At 35.9% G+C, this 17,353-nt stretch overlaps 1 protein-coding gene across 5 annotated transcripts in view; it reads right to left on the bottom strand.

Annotated features, from left to right (window-relative positions):
* GPR155 (G protein-coupled receptor 155) overlaps positions 1–17,353 on the bottom strand; it is a 43,768-nt gene that overhangs the window by 18,816 nt on the left and 7,599 nt on the right. For all 5 annotated transcript variants that reach the window (XM_070422729.1, XM_070422728.1, XM_070422725.1 and 2 more), the window contains 7 exons: positions 10,329–10,728; positions 8,188–8,353; positions 6,952–7,107; positions 5,537–5,620; positions 4,841–4,958; positions 1,494–1,578; positions 387–477 (listed from right to left, as the gene is read on the bottom strand). In XM_070422729.1, coding sequence (XP_070278830.1) covers positions 387–477; positions 1,494–1,578; positions 4,841–4,958; positions 5,537–5,620; positions 6,952–7,107; positions 8,188–8,353; positions 10,329–10,728 — 1,100 coding nt within the window. The remainder of the gene's footprint in view (positions 1–386; positions 478–1,493; positions 1,579–4,840; positions 4,959–5,536; positions 5,621–6,951; positions 7,108–8,187; positions 8,354–10,328; positions 10,729–17,353) is intronic.

Genomic DNA, 17,353 nt, shown 5'->3' with positions numbered 1-17,353 from the left:
ATACTTTTTGTTCTGAAATTTATATTTACTACAGGATTAAAAATCAAGAATTTGGCTTTTATTATTATGCTAACTCAATAAATGGCTTTAAATTAACCACTCTTTCCAGTAGAGGAAACATAATTAAACATAATTCATAAGTGTGTTTAAGAAGACTCAGTAAGTTTCAAACATCTGAAATCCTCACCTAAAAACAAACTTAGACACTTAAAACCTTTACCATAGTTTGAGACATGACTTAACAAAGTGATGTAGGATCACCAGTGTGATATGTGGTAAGTTGGAATAGATTTTCAGAATTAATTTTAATGTAAGTATAGAAAAACACATTAACAAGCTAAAGAGAGACGTTCTCAAGAACAAAACTTTCAATACATTCTTCTCACCTGTTCTTTTCCATAAAAGAAGGCTGAGTCAATGCTATCTCCACTATGTTTTCCAGTTATCAAAAGAACACCAACAAGGATAGCAGGAATTCTGGAATAACAAGGGTTTAGAGAGAAAGGCAGAATGAATAGTAGCTATTAACAAGAAGAAAATTCTGAGGTGTTCTAAATTAAGTTACAGCAGACAGAGAGACAGAACTGTTAGTCAATTAATGGCTGGGGGCCAACTAACAAAAGACTGCGCACATTCTGTATATCTGTTGGAACTTCGGATTGATTCCTAGGGGACTACTTGGCCTTGCACCAAAAGGTTGCAGGTTCGATCCCTGGCCCCAGTCGTGGTGGTTGGATTGTGAGCGGGAGACAGCCAGTTGATCTCTCTTCCCCTCCCTCCCTCCATCTCTCCCTCTCCATCTTTCTCCCTCTTCCTCTCTCTAAAGAGCACTGGAAAAAAATATCCTTGGGTGAGGATTAACAAAAAGAAAGGGACAAAGGCCAGATAGATAGAGGTAGTGTGGCTCATCTATATTTTGGAGGAAATATTCTAACGGAGGTGAGGCCGTCTGTGCAGTTGGAGAGATTGGTAGGAATCATCTCTGTCTCTCTTGCCTGGCCTAGTTCAGTACTGAGGTGCAGATCCACGCCTGACTGGTGTTTCCACAGATTAGGTTTTAACCAGGCACCATCAAACTCCAGGAGTCTCTGCTTTTTGTTTGCACGTGGTCTTTCTGGACTGCTGCCCGCAGCCAATCCACAGGAGCGGACATTTCTTTGTGTAGACTCTGCGCCTATCCCAGAGTTGGCCTACTTCATTTTCTCCCACCCCTTTGCCTATAGCTAACATAAATTCTTTCAACACCTTACATCTTTCTTCTCCCTTTCCCTTACCTAATATATAAAAACACTTGCAAACTGCGAGACAATGGACATGTTGTCTTTCCTACCTAGCCATGCAGCTGCTAGTTCAAAATCCATGCCCCCAAAACGGTCTTCTCTTCTGCTAGCAATGGCCTAATAAACCCTTTCTTTCAGCCATGGATGTCAAATTTTATTGTTTAACACTGTATATACAGAAACACGTAAACAAACAGAAAGCTACCAACTTACCCCCAGCCACATATTATGATGATTCCAACAGGAATTTGTACTGTTTCTTTCTTTTTCAAAAGAAACAAAGAAATTGCTAGAAGGCCTAAGAACAAGAAATAAAGGTTGAAAGATACATAATTATTCTTGATGTTGTTCAGACTTCATGGAATTTTATTTAACTAAGTTCATTTCAGGAGCAGTCTGTAGTTTTTGCCCTAGAATTTACTCCTAAGTAAGTGCTGTCCCCAATATTTTGAAGCAGGTTTTTTAAATTCAAAATAATTTGAGTTTTCCCTCCAAACTCATGTCTTTATTCAAAACTTCTTGTTTTATACATGAGGACTTTTTTTTTTAAAAGCCCCAAATCATCTTATTCTTTTGACTGATGTGTTTGGAATCTAAGTATATTTGGAAAATGGAGGGTTGTGTTTTTAAGCGGCTATGAAACAATTCTAATAATAAAAACATTCCCATTCTATTTGTGCTAAGAAAGAGCCAGCAATTCTTATGCAGGTTGTTGGTTTGTTTTTTTTTAAATGCTCCAAGTCTATATGATGGACCTTAAATATAATATTAACTTAATACAAAAACAAATGTTTTAAAGTTCTTCAACTCTCCTTATACCATATACCCAATTATTTATAAAGTAATGTCTTATTTAACAAATTCTACATGCTATAGAAGCCTACAACTAGAGGGTTGGGACCACTGTTTTAAATTAACACCTTCATTTTACAGATATAGAAACAAGAGTTTGCCCAAGCCATATAGCCAGCAGAGGGCAGAGCAGGACTGGGAACCCAGCCACCTGATGGGAGGCAAGTCCAATTCTATCAGTGTTTCTAAAACTCAGATCAATGGGCCTTGATGGTTCCTAAGACACATTTGTCAGGACCTGGAAATATCTGAGAAATTTTAAGTCCTTTTGGTATCTTTTCAATGACAATCACCTAACTGCCCACCTTATAACCAAAGTTCGGACTTAAGATTTTAGAGATTATTTTTGGTTTTATATTCAGTTTGAGCCAAATGAAGGCTAAACGATATCACAACACATGGAACAAACGAAGGTTCTGTGGCCGTTTGAAGAGAGAAAAAGCAATGAGAAAACCAGATCATAAACCCACAGAAATAAAGACAGGCCAAACTAAAAAGATAAACAACAAAAATCCCTAACCAGAGAAGTGAGTTCCATTTTACATTTCTTTTCCCCCCCCCCACCCCCCCATTTTACATTTAAAACTCTGATTCAGATTAGGAAAACAAGACCCTTTGTCAGTTGATAAATGTTGCTAATTAGAATTACTGAGTTTATAGTTTTGTTTGAATCTCATCTGTGAATTTGCTTTAGTTTTAAAGTTGTATATTAGCTGTATATAAGGAATTCATACCTAGAATTAAGGTTGTACAGATTGAGTAACCCTGTGCTAGAAATAATGTAAATCAACACCGAGGTCCTTGAGAATTTTTTTTTCTTTAAAAGGGACCACACATTACTCAAGGTCAAGAGATACTATAATATCGCTGCTCTTCTCTAAATACATTTGTAAACGCTTATAGTCTCAGGTTTTCAAAGGGCCACGGATACAAGTAACCAATCACAAAAGTGTGCCAATTGTGTTACAATACTGATGGTCATTAAAGTTCTGATGTTCATTATTTCCTCCTTGTGAAAAGACTGATACAGGAACAGGTGCAATCTGTCCTGTATCAGTGATAGTCCTGGCTCTATCACTGACAAAGCTGAATCAGCTAAACTCTTTGGGCCTTATTTCCCTAATTTGCAAAATCAAAAATTTAAAGCAGACCAGTGATTCCAACAGTGTAGAGACAAGAGGTGGCACAGGGTGAAATTTTTTTTGACTAGTTACATGTTTATTTTAACATGTGCTTCAAAAATTTTTATCTATCACATGAAACCTGGGATTTTACTGCTATACGGCTCAATTTATTAAAGTAAAAAAAGTGACTCAACTTTAAGGAAAAAACAAGGGCATGTGGTATGCAGATATGGCAAAAATCATGAGGATGGTATGCAAATGAGAGAAATTAAAGATGGCTGAATGGGATGATTTAAAATGTTACATTAGGTCTAAAATTTATTATATCAAAATATTCTCAAGGTTAAAGGGCCCCTTCATCAGGGTCAGGGAATGCAGAACATTTTGGGATAGATTTTGGTATGCATGTTTGAAGAGTGTGTCAGGGAGACTTGTGGCTTTTTGATACATTGACCTATTTCCTGCTTCCCTATTCTTATTATAAACTTAGCCTCAATAAACTCAAGTATTAGAGATCAAGTTGGTTTACCTGTATTTGGAAATAAAGTCCTTAAGCTGTTTTAACTTGACATCTCATGAAGTCTCTTATGCTAAGCAAGGTGCACTTGCCTTTAAAAAGCCGGAACCTTCTCTTTGCACTGAATTTTTACATTGTTGCTTCACTTCAAAAGGTTGTTGACTTACATTAGGCTCCACTTTTGATCTTGAAGGCATGAAATCAAAGGCCAGTTTCTCACAGCCACTTCCTGACACTTGCCTAACAGTGGCTATCACCAGCCCTACCATTCTACAATTTCCTTTTATGTGCCATTTTCCAGGTTCACATTTGTGGTATGAATACAAAACAACCAGATAGAATGTTTCACAAACATACCAGAATGCATTCAAATAAATATTATACTTCAAAACAGCAATGTGCTAAACCATTTTAAATATCCTTTCTGGAGCCCGTTAAAATGAGAAATAGTCTTTATTACTGAGTACTCTTCTATTTCTATACCCTTTTACTCCTTACTTTTCTTGTTCTCATATTACTATTTTCCTCTCTATTTAATAATATAGTTCTATTTGTTGAGTGTCTGCCATGTACCAGGCATAAATACCCATATTTCATTTAATTCTCAAAATAACTCTGTAAGATGCGATGACCCAGTCTTACAGATGAGGAAATGGAGACTGCAAAAGTGAAGTCATTTGCTTAAGGCAGAGCCAGAATTTTTCATTCAGTTCAGCTGGACTCTAATAGTGAGCTCTGGGATACACCTTACATGCCTCAGACCTCTCTGCCCATTCCCTACTTTCCCCAGTGCCTGTCCTTTTCGTGTCTCCAAAGGAGAGCTGTGCTGCCTAGAGCCAAGACCCAGAGGAAAAGGACCACGTGAGAGAAAACTACCCAAACCCAGGCAGAATTTGAGTACATCGGGAAACAGGACTCAGCTTTGCAGACTGCCTCCCTCAGTAGGTGGAACTGCCTGAGAGAATGCCTTAATCTTGTCCTAGGAGACTTCAAATAGATCACTAGCTGAGGGCTTCTAGTGATGGAGAGGGGGACAGACTTAAATTTCCATTCATGGTCCAACTTACCTGTCCATAGGTAGGTGCTATAGAGGGAGCTGTATAATAGAACAAACACCAGAATTTGTCCAACAAAATTTTTTTCTTTAACAAAATTCCATATTATCATTCCAGCACAGACAATAGACTGAAGAACAAAATATGTAAAGAAACAGTCAGTCATATTCATGAGTCATACTCATGTTTTAGTCACAGCAAATATAATTATTCAGTTTAAATTATTGCTGAATAATTATCAACTATTGCATACTGTTATACTAAACTTCAAGTTTTATGGTAAAAAAAAATCCTTCTTATACAGAGTCTTTAATGGTGTACATATTCAATTAAAACAGATGACAAAATTCTAAATACTAACCTTATATTTAGTAATGGTTTACATAAAAAATGCTAAATTTCTTTCCATTATAACTTGAGACATGCAAAGACTTAACTAGAAAAATAAGACTGTGAGAGTTCAATTTTTAATGATTCAATTACTTCTATTAAAAATCCAAAATTATAATTAAATGCTATTATTAACCTTAACTTTATATAGTTCAAGACCTATTGCAATATTTAATAAATTAGGCATAAATTAATTATAATCAAATTATAATTGATTGTACTTGGTAAAAAACATTTTTTACTTTATAAGTGAAAAAACACAGAGAAGTAATTTTCAATGAGAAAACCATAGTTCTAAATATCTATAGGTTTACTAACCTGAGCGATGAGTAAATTAGTTGTAAGCATATGAGGAAGCTGTTTATATTTCTTACTCAAAAGAAGAATAGCTAGAGACCAGATCTTAAAGACAAAAGGTTCAAAAGTTACTCAGGTTTCTTAATCTTGATAATTACATATAAAATTCATTGATTAGTCTCTTTAAAGAATCCACTTTATCCTGATTCAGGAAGAAATTCCAATATCTTATCTACTTTCATCTGCCTAGTTCCCAAAAGGTATTAAGATAAATTACTATATCCAAAGTAAAATAAAAAGCATGGAAAGATATTATGCTAAGTTAACTGTACAAAAAATAACAGGATCTTTAAGAATTAATGCCTTGACCAAGGCCATGTTCTACCTCCCCCTACCTTTGGTGGTTGGGGTGGGACACAGGTTTATAGGCAACTATTCAGGAAAAGAGCTTTAGAGGGAGATGCAGCTACAATGCACTAAGTTCTTCTCCCTTTTAGTTTCTATCATGTTGACTCATGCAGTATCTAAATTCCAGGCTATCTTATTTCAAAAATACACATTGCCTACCTTATGGTTAATTGTCGTGCATTCCTTATATTGAAAAGGATTGGGTTTCTATTCCAACTACACAGTGGCCAGCCAAGTATGCTTGTTGATTTTTCTTTTTGCTCTCCTCATTGTCAATCAAAACTTATATTGTCTTTCTTCCCAAATTGCCCTTACCAATGGGCATAGATTTTAAGAATATGTAACCAAAGTAAAATTATCTAAAATCACATTTTTTATGCATTTTTTGTTGCCAATATACATATTCATCCCCACCTCCTTTCTTTTAACAGTAAAAGTTCTTCTTCTTTTTTTTTTTTAGCCAAAATACTGCTTGAATTTAATAGGCAACTTGATTTATAAAATACTCTAGTTGTCAAATGTTTAAGTGTTTAATTTGAGCTAGATGCTAGTATATCCAAAAAGTTTCATGAACACTAAATGGGTGGTTAGATGTGATCCCGAGGATCCCTCAACCCCGTGATTCTACAACAGCAAGTATATGTATAGTGACTCACTATGTACAGAATGCTTTTCACATTTATTGTCTCTCGTGATCCTTGACCCAAGGCAATAGGTAAAATTATTATGTCTATTTTATAGCTGAAAAAACTGAAGCTTAGAGGCATTAAGGTAACTCCACCGAGATGTACAGCTAGTTTGTGATAAGGCCAGACTCAAATCCAGGTCTGACTAAATCTCAGGCCTTAACTGCTATACAACTCTAACTCCAGTTAGAAAGACAAATCTCAGAAGGCTGATATTATATTTTATGGGTAGGCTTTAGTGTTCTCTATTGCCTACGAAATTAGATTTTTAAATCCCTAACTTTCTCTTACCAAGCTATTTGTACTCATTCTTTGGTTCATCTTTCATTGAACCGTACTTACCAAGGAAACCAGGCTGACAATACTTATATCAAAACTAACATTCTGGATGGCATATGCCAATGGCTTAGGGTCCATTGAGGGAAAGGTCAACAACCAGGCAGAAATGTACATGATTGGTGCAGACACGAATGTGCTTATTACCATTCCTGAGGTTATCTGCAAAAATAAAATCAAATTGAGGAAAGGGTCACAGTCACATTTAAACAATTACCTTAAACTTTAAATAACCACAGCACACTAAGGCATTCTAAAATAAAAGCAAGAGTCAGTAAAAAGACATCACAGCATTCAACATGTTATCTAATACCATATTCCCCCTTTCTGTGAGTTCTTAAAAGAAAACACAGATAAGTTCCTTTAGCTCCTTTCCAATCTATGCTCAACTTATATTTGCACATAACAAATAATAGACATTCCACAGCTCATGGTTATCTTCTAGGTTCTAGGAAGTAAACCATATTAATGATCTAATTAAACTTATGACCAGTTTCCTTACGTACTATTTCATAAAATATATGCAATAAAAACAATTCAAAAAGAGAAAATTATTATGCAAACATTTTACAGATTAAAAATTAAACTGATCTTTGTTAAACAGCTTAGTACCTTCATGTTATATTTCAAAAACATTTACTCTAGCCCTAGCAGGGTGGATCAGTGGTTTGAGTGTCATCCTGTACACCAAAAGGTTGCAGGTTCAATCCCAGATTGGGGCATGTATGGGAGGTAACTGATTGATGTTTCTCTCCACCCTCCCCCCTTCCTCTCTTTCTAAAATCAAAATAAAAACATCCTTGGGTGAGGATAAAAAACAAAAACATTTACTCTAATGCTGTAGATAACATTTACAATATACTTAGACACTGTAACATTTTGGTGTTAACTGATTTTAGCTATTTACTGCAGTTGATTATGTGACGTCTGGTAGTTGAATTATCAATGAATGAAATAGAATTTTTCCCTCAAAATTTCAAAAGTTATCCTTCCATAAATAATCTTTAGGCTTAAGTATAAGTAAAGCAATTAAATACTTGAAACTAAAAAAGACTAATGGAAAACGTCCTGGCTGAATAAGTACCCCAGATTAAATAACTACTGTTACATGATGCCCTCTTATATACCATGAAATAACTTATAGATATTAAATTCTCATAAAAATGCTGACTTCTGTGTCTTGAAAATTCATTTTCTACTAACCACACAAACAATCAAACTTAGAAAGTAGTATATACATACAATCTCTACTTCCATGTTGAACTGTGTTGCAAAGATAGCCACTCCTGGTGCTACAGGAAAGACACCATACAAAAATGCATAATTCGATAAACTTGTATGGTTTACTACACTGTCGCCCTTGTCCAAGACTTCCACCATTTCTCTGCACAGAAGTGGCAGCACCAGGCTGAAGAAACAAGAAATGCATCATAACTTGATATACAAGCATGCTGGTCCCCAGGTGGTAAATTGTTCTAGTAAGGTTGGCATTAGGTTATTCTTCTCCTTCCCAGAATACATGCATGCACATATTTTCCGCATGCCTTCTGTGTACATTTTGTTGGAAGAATCAAGAACTCAACTTGAAATATTGGGAAGAAGAAAATCAGACGTTTTTGCTCTACAGTAATTTTCTTGCAAAAAGTTTGTAAAAATTGTAATAGCTGCTGTTTCTTGTTTCCTCTATTAGTTCAATGAAATGTTAAAATATTGACAATCTGAGCAAACTTTTAAAAAGAAAATTACTAAACTCCTTTTTGAAAAACAAAGCTGATCTTTATTATGATTAAGGGTTTAGATGGTTCAGGTAATGATAACAATGCTGTTCAATTAGGTTCTCAAAACCAGTAGAAAAATAGGTATCTTACAATGATTTCTTCATCTTTGGAGAGACAAAAAGGTGTAGCAAAGGAACTGAAACAAGTGGAAATAGAGCAGAAAATTAGTGAAATCCAGACCCGGTGGAGTCAATTATTAAACAGATCTTTTAGGATTCCATAAAAAAAGCACTATCAGTAGTAGCTGAGCTAATAGAGCTTTCCCTTAAAAAGCACAAGGTTGATGATACTGGCACAGCAGCACCTAGAGCAGTGGTTCTCAACCTTCATAATGCCGCGACCCTTTAATACAGTTCCTCATGTTGTGGTGACCCCCAACCATAAAATTATTTTCGTTGCTACCGCATAACTGTAATTTTGCTACTGTTATGAATCGTAATGTAAATGTCTGATATGCAGGATGTATTTTCATTGTTACAAATTGAACATAATTAAAGCATAGTGATTAATCACAAAAACAATATGTAATTATATATATGTGTTTTCCGATGGTCTTAGGTGAACCCTGTGAAAGGGTCATTTGACCCCCAAAGGGGTCGTCGTGACCTACAGGTTGGCGACCCACAGGTTGAGAACCGCTGACCTAGAGAGATGCACTGGGATGGAGTAAAGAACTACTGTTCTGTGTATTTTTCAATAAAAAAAAATAGATGAAAATATTAAATAGGGATCAAAGACCCAGAAAAAAGAGAGAATGAGAATATTTAAATTCTACTTATAAGTTGATAATACTATTACTGTTAGAACCATATTTAGTACTGTACCAATACTAATACTTTATTTTTGAGGAGCATAATACTACCATAAATAATATTCAGAATTTACATTCATTTGTATTCTATTAAAAATATAGAAACTATTTTATATTCCACTGGTCTCATAAATTTAACTGTCAATACAAGAGCTGAATTCAATAGTTAAGAATGCCCCAAGCACCTTGGGATAATTTTGCAGTAAAATCGATGTCATCTGCACCATGCAGTATAACGCCATGGCTAAGGAGCTAAGTAAGTTGTAGAACTATTAACTAAGGGTTTGATAACTTTTTATTTGATAGGCTAGGGTCAGATGATTGATACTAATCATACATATTGACTTATATATATTTAGAAATTTCAACCACCCTCAGAATTACAGAATATTTTCCCCAAATTGATGATAAAAACAGTTTATATTCAAAATTATTGTTCTCATCACAACTAAGATTTTAATGGATTTTAACAGATTTAGAAAATTCAGAAATCCTGCAAAATTACTTAAAAAATATTACCAAAGTGGGACATTAGGAGATATTAAATAAAATTATATAAAAGGTGAAGAAAAACCAGTAGTCTTTATCCTCTGACAGTAAAACGGAAAGGATAACCTACATGGAATAGGAAATGACTTTGCACAACACATCAACATCACGTTTTCCTTTAAATCACAAAATTATTCATGAGGAGAAATTATTATCATCCAGCTATTTGAAGGAGAAAATAGTTGCAGGCACATCCCAATGAACTGACTAAATCAGATTTTCACAAAATATAATCTTCAACTTACAGTTTAGCAGTAATGAGAAGAGTTAGTACAACAAACGCTGACTTCTTCAGTGTCCTTATTTTTCCTACCATTGTAAGACCAAGATAAAATAGAGCTGATCCAGAAAAAGAATTTGCAAGTCCATCAAGAAAATTTTCCATATATTCAGGCACCTTTTGATCAAGAATAAAATTAAAGGCAATGCCAACGAAGACCATAAATACTATTGGGTTCTGTATTACTCGTAGAAGTCCAAGTCCTACAATTTTTACTTTGCTTTGAGAAGTATTTTGACTGTCTTTCCACTTCTGGATTTCACAGAAGATGAACCCTATAGGGTTTAGCATCATAAGAGATATTGGTGCCACCAAATAAATGTACTGGAGATATTCTGGATATGTAGTTTGATATAAAGCTTCAACTGCAAAACAAGAATTAGGATAGATTTTAAAATAATTGTCACAGAAACATATTAATGAGTTATGTATATAATATTATCTGTAATTATAGCATATTATAAATTAAATCTAAATAATGCAGAACAACCACATTAGCCTTGTTTTGTAAAAAGATTTTAGCAGGAAACTTGAAAAAAAGAAAAACATACTGTTAAATAACATTTAGCTTATAAAATAATAATCAATTTTAAAAATTATTTTTAGTAATACCCACTAAATTCTAAGAAGTAGAGGCTTAGACTAGTCACAATAAAATGGAAGAATTGTAAAATTCTTAAAAGAAACAATTAAAGTAAAATTGTTATAACAGGATGTTTAAGTAATAATAGCAACAAGGTAGTTGGCTGTTGGTTCCCTTGAGAGAGAAGTTCCACTGGAGTGGTGAGGTAGAAGTCAGGGTACAGAGGATTGAGGAGCAAGAGGCAGAAAACAAATTCAAAAATGAACACTGATGTGACTAAGCCCAAGCTATGCTACAGAAAAGAGACTGGAGTCTCTACAAAGTCTAAGAATTAGATGCAGTGGGAAGTTTTGGAGTTCAGAGTAAGTCAGAGAATGAGCTATTGAATTTAATATTTCCCAGATGAGTAGGTACAGGATAACCTAGGGTGGCCATGTTAGTTAGTGACTGAAATGGAGTAGAGAAAAACATCACTGGAGATGAGGTCAAGGGGACAGAGAAATCGATGGGTAGTTCACATGGATGTCAAGTCAAACAAGATAATGGGAAAACATGGGGGCAGAGAAGATAACAGCCAGATATTCAACTACTCTCTAAGGAAGACAAAAGTTGTTTGTTTGTTTTTCATAAAGCAGGTCCCCAAATGCAAATGAATTACTTCACTGGTTGTTCACTGAAGAACAACAATGCTAGAGAAAAAAAAAATCAGGCTGTGTTAGACTTAGGAGAAATGGTACAATATATACAAAATATGTGTGCTATATTTTGTAGGTGATTTAAGGGATTTTTCAAGGGTTTGACTGTACATGAACGTAACCACTGCATAAGTTAAGTCTCCTTAGAAGTGGTACGTGGGTTGGATCAGACTTTTCACAGTTTCTTGGTAGAAGTGGGGGTTGGTGACCTGGTCATGGGTTGATCAGGGCAACTTAGAGCCTTGAAGTAAGCAACCTGGTCTCTAGGCACATTTTTGGCAATGAGTTCTGAAATTATTCAAACTACTATACAAAGGCTGATGCCTAAATAATTTGAGGTTAAGAAAGATAAAAGAACAGCCACAATCACTCACCAGGAGAAAGGCAATCATGTGAAAAAATGTAAAAGATTAGCTTTCTCAATTTACATTAAGATAAAGTGACACTGGTAGGAAAATATATTAGTTTACTTACTCAGGATACTTAAATTCAGTTAATGTCAGGCACGTGTCCCGTTAAAGTTACGCAACTAGTTTATATAACCTGTAGAAATTCACCTGTTCTCACTGGCTAAAGACGACGTTTTATAAGATTCAATTCCCTTCCTTTTAGTTAAGCACATACAGAGGTCTATAATATCTCTGAAAGGAAGCAGTGGTTAAACAAAACATATTTGATTACATAAAATTTCACAAATTCTTTCCGATTTCCAAACCAGATGGACTAGCTCTACAACTCTTAGTGGTTTTCTTTCATGTTTCATAAGGTTTTATCTTTTAAGGAAGAAATGCAGCACTTGCTCCTGGCAGGGTGGCTCAGTTGGTAGGAGTGTTACATGGTTCACCAAAAGTTTTCAGGTTTAATCCCAGTCAGGGCATATATCTAGGTTGTGTGTTCAGTGCCCAGTCGGGGTGCATACGGGAGGCAACAAATGATGTTTCTCTCTCATCCATCTCTCTCTCTCTCTCTCTCTCTCTCTCTCTCTCTCTCTCTCTCTCTCCTTCCCTCTCTTTTCCTCCCCTCCCCTCCCCTCCCTCTAAAATCAACTTTTAAAAAACCATCCTCAGGTGATGATTAAAAAAAAAGCAGCACTTTTAATAACTATTTATAGGTAGCTAACTTTTTCTTTTAAAAAAATATATTTTATTGATTTTTTACAGAGAGGAAGGGAGAGGGATAGAGAGTTAGAAACATCGATGAGAGAGAAACATCAATCAGCTGCCTCCTGCACAACTCCTACTGGGGATGTGCCCGCAACCAAGGTACATGCCCTTGACCGGAATTGACCCTGGAACCTTTCAGTCCACAGGCCTACGCTCTATCCACTGAGCCAAACCAGTTAGGGCTAACTTTTTTAAATTAGATATTCTAAGAGAAACGCATCCATACCTGCCCACCACTCAATTTTAAAAATGGAAAATATATTTTGGAAAAGCCTTGTGTTTTTAATCTGAGCATAAGAATTTTCCCAAATGGCCAAGATAAAATACATAAACTTTGACAACTTACAGCCCACAAAGTCCCTTAAGTTAATGCCTTTTTCAGAATTTACTTTCCTGGCACACTAGCATTTAATCACCATCATATAAAAGACTTTAAATTGTTTTAAAGAGCAATACAAATTTGAGCAACCGTCTATTATTTATGGCTAGCCAATCACCAAGTACTTTCTTCTTTTTCAGATTTTGATACCATTGGTCAAAAATTTCAAAACTGGGTTACTTAATGTGTTTCCAACCAATATCCTTTTGATTTTTCTTGGCCACCCCTTCATCCATTTTATGCACTGCTGACAATAGCATCTAAATCAGCGGTTCTCAACCTGTGGGTCGCGACCCCATTTGGTGGTCGAATGACCCTTTCACAGGGGTTGCCTAAGACCATCCTGCATATCAGATATTTACATTACGATTCATAACAGTAGCAACATTACAATTATGAAGTAGCAACGAAAATAATTTTATGGTTGGGTCACAACATGAGGAACTATATTTAAAGGGCCAGAAGGTTGAGAACCACTGATCTAAATCTTGACTTTCAAAAAATAAGATTTTCCCACAGCTCTCACTGCCCACAAGAACAGCTATAAAACCTTTCTTTTGACATTCACAGTCCAGTCTCCTCAACTGGCCCCTTATTTACCAGCTCATCTCTCTGGGAATACTTAGCTATTCCTTAGTGCAAAGCCTCCATCAGCCAGTTTAATATCATAGTTACACCCGACAAATGCCAGGTTTATGACTAGTTCTACATACTGACCATCATCCCCCAACTTCTTGAAATCTCTTGTTTCTCATCTAACTCTTGCCTACTATTTCAGGCCTGTCTCAGGTGCTGCTTCTTCCACCAAGTCTGCAATCTGTATCATGGATATCCTCTTCTCTGGGTGACTCTGGTAACTTGTGTCATATTAGTGCCACCTCAACTCATTCTAAGTTCCTTGGAGGCATCATTTTATAGCCCCCAGGTCCCAGCACAGTACTAAGAAAACCTGAAAATAGTTGCTGAATGGAATTAACACATCAATGAATGTCAAAGGTTTCAGAGTAGAAATGTATTTTTTTAACACACAATTTATATATAATTGTTGTTCATTAGCCCGTTTTCTTTTTATATCCAAATTTTCTTCCCTTTGCATATTCTGAATATTTATAAAACAGGTTATTATTGGGGTATTTCCAGTTAGTTGGACAGGTATTTGAAGGCAAAAGTATAGTCTAGCGCAGTGATGGCGAACCTATGACACGCATGTCAGAGGTGACACGTGAACTCATTTTTTTGGTTGATTTTTCTTTGTTACATGGCATTTAAATATATAAAATAAATATCAAAAATATAAGTCTTTGTTTTACTATGGTTGCAAATATCAAAAAAAATTTCTATATGTGACATGGCACCAGAGTTAAGTTAGGGTTTTTCAAAATGCTGACACGCCAAGCTCAAAAGGTTCGCCATCACTGGTCTAGCGGGACAGCAAAAAATCGGGAATAAATAAATACTTGCTAAATTACTAAAAGATTATGGTTAAACATGGGAAATTTCAGTCCACTTCTGCCATTCATTTGCATAATTACTTAATATTATGTCTTTATAAATTAGTGCAATTCTTTTGCTACCAATTTGAAGATGTTTTTTCAAATCTGAAAAAAATATATATGAAAGCAGTGACCCTTACTAACAAATTAGATTTATAATCATTATATCAACTATTAAGCTCTAATTATTAATTAGAAATAAGGCTCTTGGGAGTGAGGAGAAACTCACTATGAGGAATTATTATATAGCTTTGAAGAACTAAGAGATAAATTTAGCCACCCACTGTGGCTCCTATTTTAATTCTGGCGGATTTTCAAGCCCTAGCAAATACCACAAAGACCCAGATAAGAACATCCTATTATTTAATGGCATATAGTTAAATGCTTCATTTTCTTTTTGTTTATAGCTCAAACACTAGAGCATAATTATGATTAGCCAGGATACTTATCTATCAGCATTGTTTAAGGAATAAATTACAGGATTTAACTATGCCCTATTAGTATCTTTTAATGACCAAGGCAAGAAACCATTCTGATGTGCTGAAATCAACATTTCACCTTGGTTTCCTCTCACACTCATATTTCTTTTTTTTTTTTAAATGGAGTTTTCACATATATATTTCTTTATTGATTTCAGAGAGGAAGGGAGAAGGAGAGAGAGATAGAAACATCAATAATGAGAGAGAATCATTGATCGGCTGCCTCCTGCACACCCCCTACTGGGGATCGAGCCCGCAACCCAGGCATGTGCCCTTGGCTGGAATCGAACCCGGGACCCTTCAGTCTGCAGGCTGACGCTGTATCCACTGAGCCAAGCCAGCCAGGGCACACTCATATTTCTTTAAGTACATTTGAGAAGAATTGTTTTTAAGCCCTGGCCAGTCTGGCTCGATTGGTTGGAGCATTGTCCCATACACCAAAAGGTGGTGGGTCCAATTCCCGGTCAGGGCAACCCAGATTGTGGGTTCATGTGTAGGAGGCTGATCCATGTTTGTCGCTTACACTGATGTTTCTCTCCCTTCCTCTCTCTAAAATCAGTTGGAAAAAAAAAGGAATTGTTCTTAAGAAACAGACAGCTTCAGTGTGTAGTTTTCTGTCACCCGAGTATAGATAAATCATTTTGATGTAGTTTCATAGACCGCTATAACTGTCATAGTATAGAGAAAAAGGAAACATGACTGTCCTTTTCCTTTATTCATTATCTGCCTTCTCCTGAGTCACCTGTAAACTGGATTGATGTTATGAAACAAATGTAGTCTTAAAAGGGTATGTAGCCAGAATCGGTTTGGCTCAGTGGATAGAGTATCGACCTGTGGATTCAAGGGTCCCAGTTTCGATTCCGGTCAAGGGCATGTACCTTGGTTGCAGGCACATCCCCAGTGCGGGGCGTGCAGGAGGCGGCTGATCGGTGTTTTTCTCCCATCGATGTTTCTAACTTTCTATCCCTCTCCCTTCCTCTCTGTAAAAAAAAAAAAAAAAAAAAAAAAAAAAAAAAAAAATCAAAAAAACATATTAAAAAAAAAAGGGTATGTCTTATAAGCTATGATGTTTATCTGTGAACAAGAGAGTGGGAGAGGCCACATAAACTGAAAAGGTCTTCTCTCTAGAGCAGCAGTTCTCAACCTGTGGGTCGCAACCCCTTTGGCGGTCGAATGACCCTTTCACAGGGGTTGCCTAAGACCATCCTGCATATCAGATATTTACATTACGATTCATAACAGTAGCAACATTACGATTATGAAGTAGCAATGAAAATAATTTTATGGTTGGGTCACAACATGAGGAACTGTATTTAAAGGGCCAGAAGGTTGAGAACCACCGCTCTAGAGACACAATCTTTTCTGTTCACAATGAACAAGGCCAGAAGGCAGATGGGCATGGACAGCAATAGTAAATCACCTCACTGGAGCAGATACACAGCCCGGCAGTTCTGTACCACACCTTCCAATCTGCAGATACATGAAAAAGCACTTCGAACTATACTATTGGATTCTGGTAAAGGTATTGTTTACCATCTAATATTACAAAAGCTCTTATGTTATTTGTGATCTAAAATATTGAAACAACACACAAGTACTACAAACTCAAACTCTATAACCATAATCATTGGGGAAATTGAGTTCTCACACTGCTGGGAACATGATTATTACCAGATTCACTGATTTAATGTGGGACATAAAAGTAGTGATGGCTGAAACCGGTTTGGCTCAGTGGATAGAGCGTCGTCCTGCGGACTGAAGGGCCCCAGGTTCGATTCCGGTCAAGGGCATGTACCTGGGTTGCGGACACATCCCCAGTAGGAGATGTGCAGGAGGCAGCTGATCGATGTTTCTCTCTCATCGATGTTTCTAACTCTCTATCTCTCTCCCTTCCTCTCTGTAAAAAATTAATAAAATATATTAAAAAAAAAAAGAAAAGTAGTGATGAATATGGTTGACTACAGCTTTTAGTTGGAGAGTCTGCCTCGATATGAAAATAAACAGACTTAATTTAATAGGTCTTTTCCACTACTACTCATTTTGTGAAATATTTTTAGATTAATGCAAAGATAATAAAAAGCTGATTCTCTGTGAAAGTAATGTATGACAAGGGCTAGTTGGGTCTTCTGAAGGTTAAATGGGCATGTTATACAACTGTGTGGCATAGAGAATGTCCAGGGTTTAGAACCAGAAGACGG

The sequence above is a fragment of the Myotis yumanensis genome, unplaced genomic scaffold (assembly GCF_028538775.1).
Source record: "Myotis yumanensis isolate MYYU_CA2020_CCGP unplaced genomic scaffold, mMyoYum1.0.hap1 SCAF_8, whole genome shotgun sequence".
Lineage (NCBI taxonomy): Eukaryota > Metazoa > Chordata > Mammalia > Chiroptera > Vespertilionidae > Myotis > Myotis yumanensis.
Note: the sequence above shows the minus strand (reverse complement) of the source record. Positions and strands in the feature narration are given on the sequence as shown.